We start from the raw sequence: 17,531 nt of genomic DNA, 5'->3' as shown, positions 1-17,531 counted from the left end.
ACAATATTTATGAAAATAACGAGATGGCTCTGATGGTTAATTTTATATGTCAACTTGACTGGGTCACAGATGTCCAGCTATTTGGTCAAACATTATTCTTGATATAGCTGTAAGAGTGTTTGTAGATGGTAATTGAATCAGTAAACTGAGTAAAAGCAGGCTGCCCTCCCCAGTGTGGGTGGACCTAAAAAGAACAAAAAGGCTGAGTAAGAGAGAACTCCTCCTAACTATTTGAGCCATTACCTAAAGGTCTAAAGTCCCTAACATAATGTACAAAGTGTGACCCATGAAGAGATATTCTATAACTTAAGATAACTAATTTATATAGACTGAAATCCAGGGAATGTGTGGAAATGAATATTAAGTATGTGGCATTTTGATGGAAGGAGCATAAAGTTGAATCAGGCCAAATTCATTGCTATGGGTTCACAAAGCAGAGGTTCTGCCTTTAATGTTGCAAATCAGTGAGATAGAAGAGCTCTAACAGTTTGGTTGGTTGGTTGGCTAAAACATGGGCCAAAAGTTGGAACTATCAGACCTTCCTTCATTTAATGTAGAGGAAGGGATTCAAAAGCTTAGAGAGATTGGAATGTTAGAGTGGATTTGTCATTTAAATAATACACTGCGAAGGGCAAGAAGACATACCTTTCACAGTGACTATAAGAAATAAATTTGTGAGGGAAGCTCCAGCATCTTGAAGGGCTCTGTAATCACTCTTCTCTGTAGGCAGGAACTTACAATGGGAAGTACAGTCACTGAATTGGGAAATCTAAATACAATAAGAGTAATTGAGAACTCAGGTCAGGGTGGGGGGGCCAAGGGGAGGCACTCAACCAGCAATGGAAAGGGGCCGAAGGTTACAATAATGGACAGCAGAGTCAAAGAAGCAGTCAGAACAATCTGAATAGCACAGACCTATGGAGTTGGCTACTTGATATTGATGTTCCTAGAAGTAAAATAAATAGGAAGCCTACTAAATTCTTACTTCATCTGTATAAGCAGAAAAGTGCTAGGTTAAGTGAACAAAAAGTCCAACCTGAATTATAAAAACAGAGTCCCAGCCCCTCAGCCAGCTCCCAGACTTGAACCAGTTTATTTACTCCGAACTTCTTGAGTGACAGGGAGTCTGAGTCACTCAAGGAAGGACCTTGGTATACTGCCAAAAACTTATAGTCAGTCATTCTCCCAGCCTTCCCCAAAGGGATCTATGGCCTTTCACCAGAGTAACTGCATTGTGGAAAAGGAAACCGACCTTTTGAGGACTACTACACATACTAGCTATGAACTGATACTAATTCTGGAAGACCCAAAACATCATTTTTGTCCACCAGAGTGGGGGCTTATAGAGGTCAAGCGATCAGTGGAGTTTTAGCCCAGCTCTGTATTACAGTGGGCCCACATCTGGTAAAACCTTCAATTAGAGTCACCACCTGGTTAAGTTTATGATAATCCCCAAGTGCATCCTGTGGTTACTTCTCCAGTTCTAGAATACAAATTAGGAATATATACACTCAGCAGTTGGCAGAATTCCCATATTGGCTCCTTGACCTGTGGAATGAGGGCTAGTATTGTAGGAAAGAACAAGTGGAAGCCACCAGAACTGTTTCTGTCTAGGAAAACAGTGAATCAAAAGCAGAGCTGCATTGCCAGAGGGATTGCAGATTAGCACCACTAAGGGCTTGAGGGATGCAGGGGTGGTCATTCCCACCACATCCCCATGTGACTAACCTCTCTGACCTCTTTAGGAGACTGATGGGTCTTGGAGAATGACATTGGATTATCATAAGCTTAACCAGGTGGTCACTCCAATTGAAGGTTTCGTACCAGATGGGGTTTCATTGATTAAATCAACACACCCTCTGGTACCTGGTAGGCAGCTATCGATCTGGCAAATGCCTCTTCTCCAGCCCTGTCAATGAGGACCACTGTGCTTTCAGCTGGCAAGGCCAGCATTGTCTACCTTCCCTGCCCTCCATCAGGGTGTCTATGAACTCTTCAGCCCTATGTTTTAATTTAGTGTGCAGGGATCTTGATCACCCTTCCTTCCACAAGATATTACCCTGGCCCCACTATATTGATGACATGTTGACTGGACACAGTGAGCAAGATGTAGCAACTACTCTAGACTTATTGGTAAGATATTTACATGCCAGGGTGTGAGAAATAAATCTGACAGAAGTTCAGGGCCTCAGTGAAGTCTCTAGGGTCCAGTGGAGTGGGGCACATTGAAATAACACTTTTAAGGTAAAGGAGATATGGTTGGATCTGGCTCCTCCTCCAACCAAAAGACAATGCCTAATGGGTCTCTCTGGATTTTGGAGACAACACATCCCTTATTTGGATTTGTCACTCTAGCCCATTTACCAGGTGACCCAAAAAGCTGCTAGTTTTGAGGGGACCCAGAACAAGAGAAGGTTCTGCAGTGGTCCAGGCTGCTGTGCAGGCTGCTCTGTCACTTGGGCCAGACGACCCAGCAGATCCAATGGGGCTTGAAGCGGCAGTGGCAGATAGGGGTGCTGTTTGGAACCCTTGGCAGGCCCTAAAGGTGAATCGCAGTGCAGACCCTTAGAATCTTGGAGCAAAACACTTCCATCCCATGTGGATAACTATGCTCCCTCTGAGAAATAGCACTTGGCTTGCTACTTGGCCTTAATAGAGACTGAATGCTTAACCATGGGAAACCAACTTACCATGTGACCTGTGACCTGAGCTGCTTCTCATGCACTGTGTTATTATCTAAACTACTGAATCATAAGTTGGGCATGCATTGCAGTTCTCCATCAAATGGAAGTGATATACACATGATAAAGTTTGAGCAGGCCCTGAGTGCACAAGTTACATGAAGAAGTGCCCATTGTCTCCTACCCTTCTGTCTCCCTCCTAGCCTGTACCTATGACCTCATGAGGAATGCCTTATGATCACTTTTTTAAGCTCTTCATATAACTCATGACGACCTCGAGGTGGTTATCATCATTTCCATTTTACAGTTGAGGTAGCAGAAGCATGGAGAGGGTAACACCTTGCCCAAAACCAGCTAGAGCTAGGCTTTGAAGCCAGAGAGTCTGATACCAGCATCTCCCTTTGACAAAGATGCCATACCATACTTTCTAAAATTCTGCAGGGCAAGTGTTGGTGCTCTCTTCTTTAGCCCTGCTGCTATTTTTAGTAAATTTCTATTTCTCCTGATTGAAAAGGGATGATTATAAAAGAGTCAGGAGAGGGAGCAAGCTATATGTTCAAAGATACCTATTAAATGGGATTTAGTCAAATTAAACTATTCTAAAAATTAACAAGAGGACCTTTCCTCTTATAGACATAGGTATTTTAGGGGAATACTGTTTATTTCTCACCCCAAACCAAAATTTCTTAAGGACTTTGACATCAATAGCTATTATCTAAGTCTTCCTCCCTCATTTCTCATTTCCTTTAATTCCAACCTTTATAACATTTAGTCTAAGCAGCATGACTACAGTTAACAGTACTTATACTGTTACTTGAAAACTGCTAAAAGAGTATATCTTAAATGTTCTCACCACAAAAATAAGAAAAGGACTATGTGAAGTGAGGGACATGTTCACTAATATTATTGTGGTACTCATGTCACAATACATGTGCATATCAAATCATGATCTTGTACATCTTAAACTAACACAGTTTTATATGTTAATTATAGCCAGTAAAACTGGAAAAAAATTAAAAACAATCAGAAAATTGCATTCATACAGCCCTTCAAGTGTTCTAAAACACTAGGCTAGTTCCTCAAAAAATCAGAAAATAATTTAATTATTTCAAATTATTTTCAAAAAACGGTACCATCTGTTATCATTAAAGCCCAAGTAATATTACAGACAGTCTGTTGTTGGATTTTCTTCAGACACACAAATGAATCCACTAGTCTCCCTCTTGAAAACTGTTTCTTCACTGAGGAAGGAAGTAATAAATCATAAGAGCAGAAAATCAGTCAAATATAAAATGGACAAATTATGGATAAAATTAAGAAAACCAAGAGCTGATTCTTTAAAAAATAGTAAAATTCACAAACCTCTAGCTATAATAATCAAAGCAAAAAAAAAAGGGAGAAGATTCAAATGATCAAAATCAGTAATGAGAAAGGAGACACCAAATCATGCAGATATTAAAAGGGTAATTAGGAAATGTTATGTACAACTTTATGTCAAAAAATTCAACAACCAGATGAAATGGATGAATTCCTTGAAACACAAAAATTACTAAAACACTTGCAAGAAGAAATAGGGAACTGAATAGTTCTATGTCTACTAAAGAAATTGCATTCAGAATTACACACCTTCCCATAAAGAAAATTTCAGCCCCAATTCCTTCACTGGAGAATTCAATTAAACATTTAATAGGGTCTCCTTCAGAAAACAGAAGGTGGGAACACTTTCAAGTTCATTTTACCGGGCCAGTATTATTCTGATACCAAAATCAGACAGATATGACAAGAAAAATTATGAACCAATATCCCCTGTGAACATAAATACAAAATCCCTGAACAAAATATTAACAAATCAGATCTAACAATATATAGACATGATAATACCTCATAACCAAGTGAGGTGTGTTCTATAAATACACGGCTGATCTAACATCCAAAAAAGTATTTAATAAAAGTCACCATATTAACAAACTAAAGGAATAAATCATATGATCATTTCAATAGATGTGGGAAAAGCATTTGACAAAATTCAACACCCATTCATGATAAAAATCAGACGACAAGTAGTAGATGAGAACACCTCATGTTGATAAAAGATTAGCTATGAAAAACCTACATCAAATATCATATTTAATGGTAAAAGACTGAATACCTTCCCCCTAAGATCTGAAACAAGGCAAGGAACATGGGGCAGGGAAGGAGAGAAAGCCAATACTGGTTGTTGCATTAGCAAGCCGGCCAGTTTCACAAGAAAATGCAGATGCTGCTCAGGTACATGGGATATATTTCAGACAGGCTCTTTGGAACCATGTGCTTTGAGTCCATCAAAGAGAGGAGTTATCAGCCAACCCCTTTTATCTCCCATGCCTCACTGGCCAAAGTTTACCAGGTGGTACATTAACTCCCCTACACTTCTTGGCTGTACAGCCCCACTTGTCCCAGCAGCTGCTGGAGAAGCTGGCTACCAAGCCTTACAATAAGATGCTTCATTTGACATCGGAGTGACTGGAGGGGCCAGAGCCTCTGTAGGTCTGGTCAGATCCCATCTGTGTTCTCAACAGGCACAACAGAGACCATGCTGGCGCCCAGCAATCACCCCGCAGTGGTGAGAGCAGGTGGTGTTAAGTGACAGGGTGACTGTAATGCTGACCAGGGCATTCTACCAACCAAGCAGTGAGACCCCTGAGGGCAGGTGGGCCTGAGGGAATCTGAGGGGGGTTCATAAACTGGGTCTGATGTAGGCTCCAAAGCACTAATTGCTGCTGGTCTAAATTTGAGATGATTTCTGAAATCCTTTGGGGTAAAATTTCTCAAAAATGTGTCAAATGTTACTATTTATTGGCAATGCACATAAAAAGTCACTCCCTGAGTTTTCTCAATTGCTACACAGAGTAGAATTTAACAGAACACCCATTTATTTTGTTAGGTGGAAGTCTGAAACCCTTTTTTCTACTGAGATGTAAACCCAGGCAAGGTACCTGGACACCATATACTACTGTGGGCGTACCTGGGATGGGGTGCAACTCCTGGTGTTCTCAGTGCAACCCTCTCATTCTCTCCCTCTCTCTCCTACTCAAGGGAATACTTACTGAGAGAGTCACATAGGGATAACCATTTTTAAATACATAAATAAATCATTTGTAATGATTATTAATATTGTTAGAAAGTTAAGTACAGTGTTTAAGCATTTAGGCTATGGAGTTCTTAAACAACTCGTCTTCTACCACTTTCCATGTTACCTTGGACAAATATCTTCGCCTCTCCTGCTTCATTTATATTATCCATAAAACATGGATAATAATGATATCCAACAAATTTGGTTTGTGACAAATGAATTCATCTCTTGTACCATAGGTGAGAATTGCTGAGCTAGAACAGAGCAAAGCATGTACTAAACATTCAGTCAATAAATGTTAGCTTGCAGCAATAGCTAATTACTTGCGATTATTATTTGAAAACTACTTTTTTTATTTTGGTATCATTAATATACAATTACATGAGCAAGATTGTGGTTACTAGATTCCCCCCGTTATCAAGTCCCCACCACATACCCCATTACAGTCACTGTCCATCAGCATAGTAAGATGCTTTAGAATCACTACTTCTCTGTGCTATACTGCCTTCCCTTGCACCCCCTACATTATGTGTGCTAATCATAATGTCCTTTATTCCCTTTCTCCCTCCCTTCCCACCCATCCTCCCCAGTTCCTTTCCCTTTGGTAATTGTTAGTCCATGAAAACTATTATTAACAAATGACATCATTTATCAGTGTGTCACTGGAATTCAATTCAATTCAGTTCAGTTCAGTTTAATTGAATCCAATTCTATGAATATTAAACCACTGCCTATAAGAAAGGTAGAAACTGTGAATTTTGAATTTGCTACATTTTTTCTTTGAAAAAACTGAAAATCTAAGTTATCTGTATAGTTTACATACCAATCTCAGCAAGGTGTATTCTATTTCCATTAATTAGATCTTTATTCTAATTCTTATCAAGAGCTGCAGGATTCTGGGTTCTACTGAAAAGGTTATTCTGGGTGAGGATGCGGAGAAAGGTGAACCCTCCTACAATGCTGGTGGGAATGTAAGCTAGTTCAACCATTGTGTAAAGCAATATGGAGGTTCTTCAAAAATCTAAAAATAGAAATACCATTTGACCCGGGAATCCCATTCCTTGGAATTTACCCTAAGAACACAAGTTCTCAGATTCAAAAAGACATATGCACTCCTATATTTATCACAGCACTATTTACAATAGCCAAGATATGGAAGCAACCTAAGTGTCCATCATATACACAATGGAATACTATTCAGCCATAAGAAGAAAACAAATCCTACCATTCGCAACAACATGGATGGAGCTAGAGGGTATTATGCTCAGTGAAATAAGCCGGGCAGAGAAGGACAAGTGCCAAATGATTTCCCTCATTTGTGGAGTATAACAACGAAGCAAAACTGAAGGAACAAAACAGCAGCAGACTCATAGACTCCAAGAAGGGACTAGTGGTTACCAAAGGGGAAGGATGTGGGAGGGGGCTGGGGAGGGAGTGAGAAGGGGATTGAGGGGTATTATGTTTAGTACACATGGTGTGAGGGGTCACGGGGAAGACAGTGTAGCACAGAGAAGGCAAATAGTGAATCTGTGGCATCTTACTACAGTGATGGACAGTGACTATAACGGGGTATGAGGGGAACTTGATAATACAGGTGAATGTAGAAACCACATAGTTTTTCTTGTGAAACCCTCATAAGAGTGTATATCAATGATACCTTAATAAAAAGTAAAATTAAAAGATTATTCTGGATTTTTTGACTGGTTTTATTCTTAATAAGCAGGTTAAGTTAAAAATTGGAAAAAGCAGAACTTCAGTCTTAGAACAACTGATGGAGATAAGCTCATGCACAAGTAGGTGGGAGAGCTGCCTGTGTGGTCTGACAGTGTGGGTACAGACAACACGTTTTCTAAGTGTGTGTGTCCTTTTCATGAGCGTTTTCTCCTCAGGCGTGAGTTCTCAGTTGTAATAAACAGAAGTTGTTGGGTAACGGCCACCATTTTGGGCACCTAGTTGCATATCTACCTCTTCTGTTAGCAGCATCTTCATTTTATTTTGCCTCCAAAGAACAGAAATGTATGTCTGGTCTTTGTTTGACCCACTTTTGCCTCTGTATTTAATTTTCCACTATATTCTCTAGCTGTTTTCTGTAGCTTATCCAGGGTCCCATTCTGTGCATGATGGGTGTTTATCTCAGTTGCTATCTGCTTAGGTACCCATCTGCCTGTGCAGATGAACAGAATGCAAGGCAGCACTGTCTTCTGCTTCTGCCCCCAGCACTCCCTGTGCATCCTCTGCATCAACTCCATGGTGTTCAGACCCTCCCTCATCTTAGTTGTCTTCTTCTGAACACAGTTGTTTGCCACAGCCTCTGGTAACTGGATATGTAAGTATCACTGGACTATTACCAATGCAAGAATCTGTTGATTAACCAGGGCCTTTTAACATTTTAGCCTAGAGGCCAGCATTTCAAATGACACATAGGCATGTCTTAGTTACTTACATCACTAGTCCAGTCTAGTTTCTCTTTTCAAAGTCAAGCTTGTTGGCAACAATCAGATCTCAAACTATCTCATTACCAAAAAATGACTAGCAAAAATACATTGTAGTTCTTCCTTGAAACACACGGAAATCAATAGGCAGCAGAACCCACTGTGTTCCTGGCAAGGTAGCACATACTGAGTATATGGTAGTGAACACAGATGGCCCTTGATATCAAAGAGCTTTCAACTTTTCTAAAAAGAAAAACAAGTACAAAGGAAAGAAACAAATAACTAACATAATTGCTATAAAAGAAACAAACAAGACAAAGAAATGGAGTAAAAATGGTGGGCCCTACTTAGGGTAGTGAGGGAGGGTTTCTTTGTGGTGCTGACATCAAGCTGAAATCTAAAGAGGAGAAAGAGACCGCCATTCCAAAGGAGAGGGGCAGTCATCCAGAAAGAGGAAACCAATTGTGCAATGGGGTTAGAGAGGAGAACCTTGGTTAAGTTCTAAAACTAAACAGAAGTCATAGAGCAGGGCCAAGAGCAGAAGAAAACCAGACTGGAAAGGTAGGCAGGGTCTTGTTGGTCACAGGAGGTTTTAAGCAAGATAGAACTAAGAAATGACTTTTGTTTTAAAACATATTCTGGCTGCTAGAAACCAGACCAGGAGGCCACTGCAGTAATCCAGGCAAGACATGATAGTGAGTGGCTTGGACATGGGTGGCTATAGTGGAGCTGAAGACAAGTTAATACATTTCAGATATATTGTAGAGGTATTAACAATGGTTTGCTGATATCATCATCTATTAAAAAATATGCCTCTATTAATGAATTCTTATAAGCCAAAAGGAGGTATTTTCATGTAAACTACAAACACACCAAATAAACTAGTTGAATTTTTTTGGTTGTCTTTTTAAGACCCAAGAACATGTAGTAGAGTTTCTGTTTGCATTGGCAGGAAGTGGATGTTCATATTCTAGATTTGAAACATCTGGCACTATTTAATCTGAGAGCATGAATGAAAAGAAGGGTAATCCAAAGCAGTCACTGAAGCTACATTCCTCTACTCCTTGGAGTGGAACAATGGATCACAGGCTCATTCTGGGTTTATGTTATTAAACCCAGATTTGGTTCAGCCATAGATCTGTGAATTAATATTCTAGGAAAAGAGATTTCTGTTCATGATGTGGAAGAAGTTTTCCATAATTGCCTTTTGAGGAGGTAAACTTCAGGACAAATTATCTGTCAGATTTCCTGTCTTCACGTTTTACCAAGTGGCAATTTAATGGTGTAGGGGTATCTGGAGAATGACTTGCTTTGCCTTTATGGTCTTGAGAAATAAAAGCTGCATTTATTGGTTCTTGGGGAGGAAATTAGCACAATATTTCAGAAGCTAAAGCTTAAGATGTACTTGAGTAAAAAATATGCAAAGAGGAATGTTAAGACAAGTTTAGTCCTGTTGCTAACAGAGATAAACTTGTTTGTTTTCTTGGATGAGATTCTTGATGATTCTGGGGCTGGTTTACTTAAATGTAAATATTTTAAAATCAATGGTTCTCTCTTCCCCTGTTGCTTGGTAGCAAATTAAAATCTGAAAATCCCCAAAACTGAGAAGGAAAAGTGAGAGAAAGTACCTAATAGTCAAAAAAGGAAAAAGGGAATCATTGAAGTACCTGGCAGCATTAAGCAATCATGACTCAATGAACAGAGAAAATCCATGAGTCAAAATGAACAATTTTTCACCTTAATAGGCTTTTCCTTCTCTGTGAGTCTTGTTCTTTCATTAATTTCTAATCCTCTGAGTGTTTATTGATACATCACACTGTGAGGGTACAGATTGTCGCCAAGACACTCTGACCCCATCTTCATCTTGCCTTTTGACTTATATCCTAAGGTGCATTCAAAAGAGGTTGAGAGCTTGGGTCTATCCTCTGGGTTGATTTCACGAGTGGCTCTTCTAAAGAAGATCCCAAAGTGGCAGACACTTTAATGTTACTGAGGGTCTCTCTCTCATCCTAATCAAGTTTCCCAACCTCTCTATACCTCAGTGTGTTCATCTGTAAAATAAGACTAATAATAGCACTTAGCTTACAGTTGTTGTAACGTTTAGGTGATAAGCTTAAATGACAAGATAAAAAAACCTCTTGAAACCACATTTCATGTTAGTGACATATTATTGATAATGTTAGTGACAATACACATTAGCTATTATTAGTTTTACATTCTCATCCATAGTCATAACTTCAACTTCCATGTGAATGCTCATAATTCCCAATTACTGAACAGCCCTTTTTACCAAACTGTACTGTCACAGACTCTTGTGCCTCTCCCTCCAAAATCCTCAGCCCACGATTGTAACCCTTTCCATTCACTGAGCTCAGTATATTTGTCCCAGCATATTCCCACAATTCTACCTGTCCCTGTCCCTTCTTCTTTGTCCCCGTTGAGACCCCCACCATCTGCCATGGAACACAACGATACATTCCAAACTCATATCTATGTCTTTTTCCCAAGTTTCCCAAACAGTTTATACTGTTTCCCACACCTGGAATACCTTTTTTTGGAATAAACAAATCCTATGCAAAGCCTTCAATTCCATTCCCCTTACAATTTTATCTTCTTGAGCTAAAACACATCTCATCTGTATCAATTTGGTTCTTATAGAATCCATGCTTGCATTTTCAGAATGAAAATATAATTTTCCCAACTGCAGACTTCCTGAGAGTAAAGATTGTGTCTAAAGCTTCTTCCACATCTCGTACAGAGTCCGTCACTAAACCACACACAAACTGGAAACCCCTAAGCACCACTTAACTTAAATGGAATCTCCACCTGAAATGAGCTTAGAATATGCCTTGCAGATGACAATGGGAGTGGGAAAGACCGTATTTACAATTCCCTGAAACCCCTCATAATAACTACCACTCAATGACTCATCCCTGTGCCAGACCCTATACAAGGCCAAAACACAATTAATGCTCCTGAGACCTATTTTTATTTCCATTTTGCCAATGAGGAAACTGAAAGGTTAAGTAATTTCCTCAGGAGATAGAGCTTGAAGGTTATTACCTTCAAATAGGTAATTATATAGCTTTCCCTGCTTTTAATTACAGAATTTACTTACTCCTTTTATCTATCAGTAATGTAACAGTCTGATTTTATTTAATTTCTTATGTGTAATCTTTGTAAGCACAAGTCGCAAACCAGCAGTCCAAGGCCAAATCTGACCACCAATTTGTTTCATTTGACCCACACATTAAAAGCATGTGTACTTTGAAGTAGACATTTTAAAGCAGATGATTTTATATGAAAACCTACATTCCTAGCTAAATTTTAATGAATTCAATTTAGAGCAGATATTTGAATGAGAAAAATTTTGAAATACTATAAGAAAAAATAACTTGATACTTGCATACCCTTGGGACTGTGAAAGGTCTTTCTAATAAATATCTGAAGTCCAAAGACCATAAAAACTTTTTGACATAGAAATTAAAAGCATCTATATAACAGAGAGACATGGAGACAGCAGAAGAAGAGAAGGAGGAGAAAGAGAAGGCAGAGAAGTAGAAGAAAATGAGGTCAAAAGATAAATTAGGAAACAAAATTTGCAATATGTATAGCAGACAACTACTAGGCTAATCTCTAATATACAAGGAATTTATCAAAATAAATAAGAACATGATTAAATTCCCAATTGAAAAAGAAGATAGAATGAGGAATGCACAGAACAAAAATACAACTGGCCAAATAAACATATGAAAAGATATACTGTAACTTAATAGTAATAAAAGACATTTAAATCAAAATGACAAGATAAAATTTTCATCCATCACTAGCAAATGTTAAAAAGATTAATAATATACAGTATTGGCAAACATGTAGGGGAATAGGCCCTCTCCTACACTGCTGGTGGAAATGTAAAATGGTACCACCCTATTGGAGCATATTTGGCAAGAGTCTTTAAAATTTTAAATGTGCCTCTCCTTTGACCTGACAATTCCACTTCTGGGGATTTGTTTTATCTGCATTGCAAAGATATGTGCTTAAAAATATTTATTGTAAAATATTTGTAATACTGAAAAATTGAAAACAAATTTAAATGTCCAAGTCAATACAAATGTTGGATAAATAAACTATGGTATAGCCATACAATGAAATATTAAGAAGTCCTGGGAAAAAATGAGGTAAAGATATGAATAGAATTATGTAGCATATTATTAAATGAAATGTGTGTGTGTTAGGCTCCTATTTTTAAGTAATTATGTGGGAAAATCTAGAATATACACAAACCATTAACAGCAATCTTCTCTGGTGGAATTATTTTATACATTTCTGTATTTTTCAAAATTTTAAGTAGAATTTGTTCCTTTTGTAAACTCCCTCCTCCCAGAAAAAAAAATATATAAATATTTTATGAATCCTTTAGTACCTGCTTCCTCATTTCTGTCTAGGGAGTCATTCCAGAAGACTAGTATCAGGGGCCATCAGGAGAAGAGATTCTATTATTTTCTCGATTTCCCCCCCTCTATTCAAGGACCCTATGCACTTATATATTTATAATCAAGCAATTATAATTAATTAAAAATTAATTAATTAAAATTAATTAATGTGGGAAAGAGGGTATCTTAAGTCCTACATGCTCAATCTTCATTTTGGCTCAAGGGGAGTACAATTTAGTAGCATGTTCTTCAGAGACAATACTGTATGTTGTGCAACCTTGGGCAAATTCCTAAATGTTTCTTTAGTGTCCTCCATAAAATAGTCATAATAATATCTAATTATTAGAGTGACTGCAGGGATTAAATGGGAATATAACTGCCTGGCATATGGTAATTACCTGCTAAGTGGTAGTTGTTATTTTCATCACTATTGCTATCAACTGTGCCACTTTGGGTCAGGACTGTGCCTATGATATTCTCTGCATTTTACTTAGTTCAGCTTTATATATAAATGGGCACCTAATAAATATTTCTTGATAGCTATGGCCACATAGCTCCAAATGATTCCTGCTCATGTCCCTCGAATGGAATCTTGTTATACTTTTCAGTTTCAGGACTTTGCTTTATACACGCTGACCTTAAGTAACATCAACTTTGTTCATTTAATCTAAGACTTTATACATGAAATGCTAAAATCACCCAGGACTGATGCACAGTGCTCAGAGAATGAAGGGATGGACTACAGAAATGCAAAGGTAAATCTCTCTGCAGGAAGAGCAAGGTAGAAGAGTAGAGAGGAAGAAACTGTTTGCATAAGCCCAAACCCAATCTTCCTTTCAGTTCACTCATCTTGATTTTGCTAAAGATAAAAAGTAGACCTGTCTTTACTGGCTAACCAATGTCGCCCTCCCCCCACAACCAAAAAAAAATTTAACATAATCTTTTCTGGTTTGAAATCTTAGAAGGATTTTGTAGTTAGGTCATTCTTGTCAAAAGAACCTCAAAGAATGATACAAGCAACTTAAGAAGACTTAATAAGCCTCTTAAGAATGTGATTTTTAAAATCTCTTCATGTTGTGTGAATGAGACACATCATCTTGCATGACTAAAAAGGTCTCTTACAGGGAAGACAGATTGTTTTTGAGTATGGGCAGGGGATCCCTGATATGATCAAACCATTAGACTACTATGTTTTCTTGGGTTTGTGATTTAAGAAGGAATTTCAATTCCTCCACAGTGAATTTCTTTGCCTTTGTTGATTGCTTTTAATCTTGATGCCATTAAAATTAGCTTTTTTAAAAAATGTAATTTCTGAATTGGAAAAACAAATTGCCTGCTCATTCTCATTTTCAGTGGTGGAAGGTATGACGGCAGTCATTGTGGTGCACACAACCTCCCTTAACTTTCAGTTTTTCCCTTGTTAAGATATGGAAAGTAATATAGACAGTAATTTGAATAAAGGTGGGAAGACTAAGTCTTGGGCAAATTTCTCCATTGCTTTTGCTTATATTATCAAGTTGATGTGAATAAAAACTCCAGAATTTTAAGGTAAAATTAATGCTAGGATTTCAGCATTTCTTTCCATTATATCACCTCTAATCAACCTCCATCTTTCCCTCTTTAGAAGGGGAAATACATACCGATGTTTGATACAATGCTTTGTAACTTGCTAAAGTTTTCCATTTTTTTCACAACTTTTTAAAAAACTCCACATCATCCTGATCCTGAGAGCTAAAAACTGAGGGCTATGAATGCACTATGACTACTCCAGGACAAAACTTCACATTTGATTTGAAGGAAGCTTTCTTGTTTTGTTTTGTTTTGTTTGTTTTGTATGTACATCTAGAAATTATAACAGACATCACCAGCACAAGAAATTAATGTTTGTTCTTTAATTCCTAAATCATTGTGGGACCATCGAGTTTAATCCCTGCATTCAACAGATGACACAGCAGAGTGTGAAGTAGCTCGAAAAAGGGTAGCCTCTGACAGAGAGCTGCATGGTGCTGGAGTGAACTTCGCGGCCTGTTTCCTGATACTGCCCTTTATCTTCCTCTTCTAACAAGGAGGTGGTTCAGGAGTGGGAGCTGCGGGCAAGAGAAAGGTGAGCATTTGCCGAAGAAAGGCCTGCCTGGAAAAAGAATATCTCTCCGTCTAGAAAATCTAGCCCAGAACAGATAGCCAGTCCAGAAGGGCCGGGCAGACAGGGAGAACTGAAGTCTGGAGATGGACTCAAAGCAAAAAAATGGGAATCACAGGGCAAGAACTGGTGAGTGACACCAGCCAACCTGGAGACAAAATGCATTAATTCCAGAGGCCATTGTGAATGGGTCCAGCTTACTAAGGAGACCAGAGTAGGGCAAAAAATCATGTTAACTTCTGCTTTTAAAGCTCAGAATTATTTAATATTTTGGGAATTAAAGTTAAAAGCATAAATCTGCAACACCTCTTTTGAGCCCTAAATTACAGTAGACAATAATCTCAAAACTAATAACAAAAGGGGAGGAGCCCCTTCTTTCTGCTTGTATAGCTGGTATGACTGGCTTTATCAATTTAGAGGTGCAAAAGCAGTCATAGTTATAATTATATCAAAAGCTATAATTATAGCTGTCAATTGTTTTAGCCTCACCTGCAACTTATCAACAAGTCTAATATCTCAACCTTCAGCCCTTCCCATGTCCTCAATCCCAACCCAAGTGAATTGCCAAGTCAAGTACCAATTAGTTCAAAAAGGTCAGTCTTAATTCCAAGCACCAGGTAAAAGAGACTCTTGCTTTGGTTGCTGCTGAGTCCAACACAGGCCAATGGACACTGTATCCTGATGAACTGATGCCCTTGTTGTCCCAGACCAAGGCCCTGCAGGGTTGGGCTTTAAGAAGAGAGCCAGCCAGTCCACACGTTTATAATCTTTGTTTCAAAAGCTGAGCTTTAAGCCAGAGAGGTTTCCTAGGGAAGCTGTCCAGCCTCAGCCAAGTAGAACAGATTTTCCCTTGCCCCATGAACCCATCAGACTAGGCTCCTCATCCTTCGTGCTTGTCCCTAGGCCCTGTTGTCCTTTCAAACTGCAGGAAAATATCAGTAACCACCCCAATCCATCAGAAAGGTTCCAATGAACTGAACTCTAAAAGACTTTCTACCCTTTCTTCTCCTAGGAGGTTGCTTGGCATCTACACAAATTTACCTACTTCTGCTCTAGCAACCAGCCACACACATCAAGGGACCTTGAGAGGTCTTACAATTAGGCCATATTAAGATTCTGTTTCAGCTTTCTCCAGGGGCAATGGGTGTCTGTGTGCCTTTGCATAACTACTTGGGATCTCTCAAACGACTATATTGAAAAAAAAATCTACTGTGCCCACTTAGACCAGGGAAATGCCGGCAACTTCAAGTGCTGGCTGAAGTTCTTACATTTCTGACTCACTAAACACTTTGTTATATCTGGAACTCCAAATCTAAATCATCAAAGCAGAGTGGGTTTGGTATCTTGTGCCACATTCATTTTGGAATTCAGGTAGGTCTGAGCACGTCTAGAAGGCCACAGTGGGCCTATTTGTCTAAAGGACTGAAAAGCCCACTGGGAAAGAAAGAACTCATTCAAACATACACAAGAGTCCACATCCTCAAGTTTGGTCCAAGACAAAGGCTGAAGGTGGACAGTGAGGAGGGAAGAAAGTCAAGGGATGGAGTAGACCAAGGTATCCACTACTCATACTGTCTTTCAGTCTAATTCCTATGGACTGAACTCCTGTGTCCAAGGTGGAAGGAGTGAATAAAGCGTGAATAAAACTAAAAGAGCTGTTTCACTAATTGTTATAGATCTTAAGAAACCCAAGACAGAAATAAATCAGGAAACAAGAGAGTTTTGTCCAGCATTAGACAAACCAGAGTTTTGGTAAAAGTCAATAGGGCCTTGACAGTACTGGCAGCTTCAGGACATTGCCACGGTGAGCCTGAGAAGAGAGCAGGAATGGAAAGTGTTACGTGGGTGCAGAGAGTGATTTAGTAAATACCAGTGACCTCCCACCGGGCCTTTCAGAATTAGCTGGGAGGAATTTCTACAAAACAGGTAAAAGCACAGCAAGAGAAATACTGTTTTGTGACTCTGCTTCTACCCCAGTGGGCTAGGGACACAGAGCCTAAATATAGTTGAAGCTTGAATGTTTGTTCCATGGAAGCCTGATAGGTCTTCTAGATTTCATTTGCTTTCTATAGATAAAAATGTTTCAAAAACGATTTGGCAGGAATCCTTATAAATGATAGCAGCTCTTTGGGGGCTGCAGTGGAGAAGAGGAAGGAGAGAGATTATCAGATAGGAACACAACCGTGGCTGATAAACAGAAAGCTGAAACTGTTTATCTCCCAAAAATTGAAGTCGTTATTGCTATTATTATTATTAAGGTAATGTGCTTATATCAAACATTCAAAAAATATAGATAGATACAAAGGAAAAGTAAATATTATTCTCAAATCACACTATTCAGAAGGTAATCACTATTAACTTTCTAAGAACATGTGTCTCTCCATGGACATACATACATACAGAAGGAGAGGAAGAGAGTTCATAGAGACTTTCCAGGTCCTTCAAGAAAAAGCCTGGTACTGCCCTTTGAAGCAGCACCTAAATGTTATCACTTAGGGAAGACAGACAGATAAGCAAACCCAGCGTTTCAAAATTACCTGTAACGCAGCAGCTCCACAGATCAAATTAACCACATAGTACAGCCCTAAAGATCGCTTAGGAAAATTGTTAGAACCACATTGTTATCTTGTTTCCAGAACAATTCAGAACATCTATGAGGAAACTCATAAACTATAAAGCATTGTCTTTGACGTATATTGTCATCTGATAGGGGCCACAGCTCCTGAGGGGCTC

At 38.8% G+C, this 17,531-nt stretch overlaps 1 protein-coding gene across 3 annotated transcripts in view; it reads right to left on the bottom strand.

Moving 5' to 3' along the window:
* Window positions 1–264: 264 nt before the first annotated feature.
* The window catches only part of ADAD1 (adenosine deaminase domain containing 1), a 118,416-nt gene continuing 101,149 nt past the window's right edge, over window positions 265–17,531 (bottom strand). The window contains exon 11 of one of the 3 annotated variants that reach the window (XM_057502597.1): window positions 265–769. In XM_057502597.1, coding sequence (XP_057358580.1) covers window positions 611–769 — 159 coding nt within the window. In that variant the 3' untranslated portion in view covers window positions 265–610. The remainder of the gene's footprint in view (window positions 770–17,531) is intronic. The other 2 variants (XM_057502598.1, XM_057502596.1) reach the window with 2 other exon arrangements.

The sequence above is a fragment of the Manis pentadactyla genome, chromosome 5 (assembly GCF_030020395.1).
Source record: "Manis pentadactyla isolate mManPen7 chromosome 5, mManPen7.hap1, whole genome shotgun sequence".
Lineage (NCBI taxonomy): Eukaryota > Metazoa > Chordata > Mammalia > Pholidota > Manidae > Manis > Manis pentadactyla.
The sequence above is the reverse complement of the archived record's forward strand: the minus strand, read 5'-3'. Positions and strand labels throughout refer to the sequence as shown.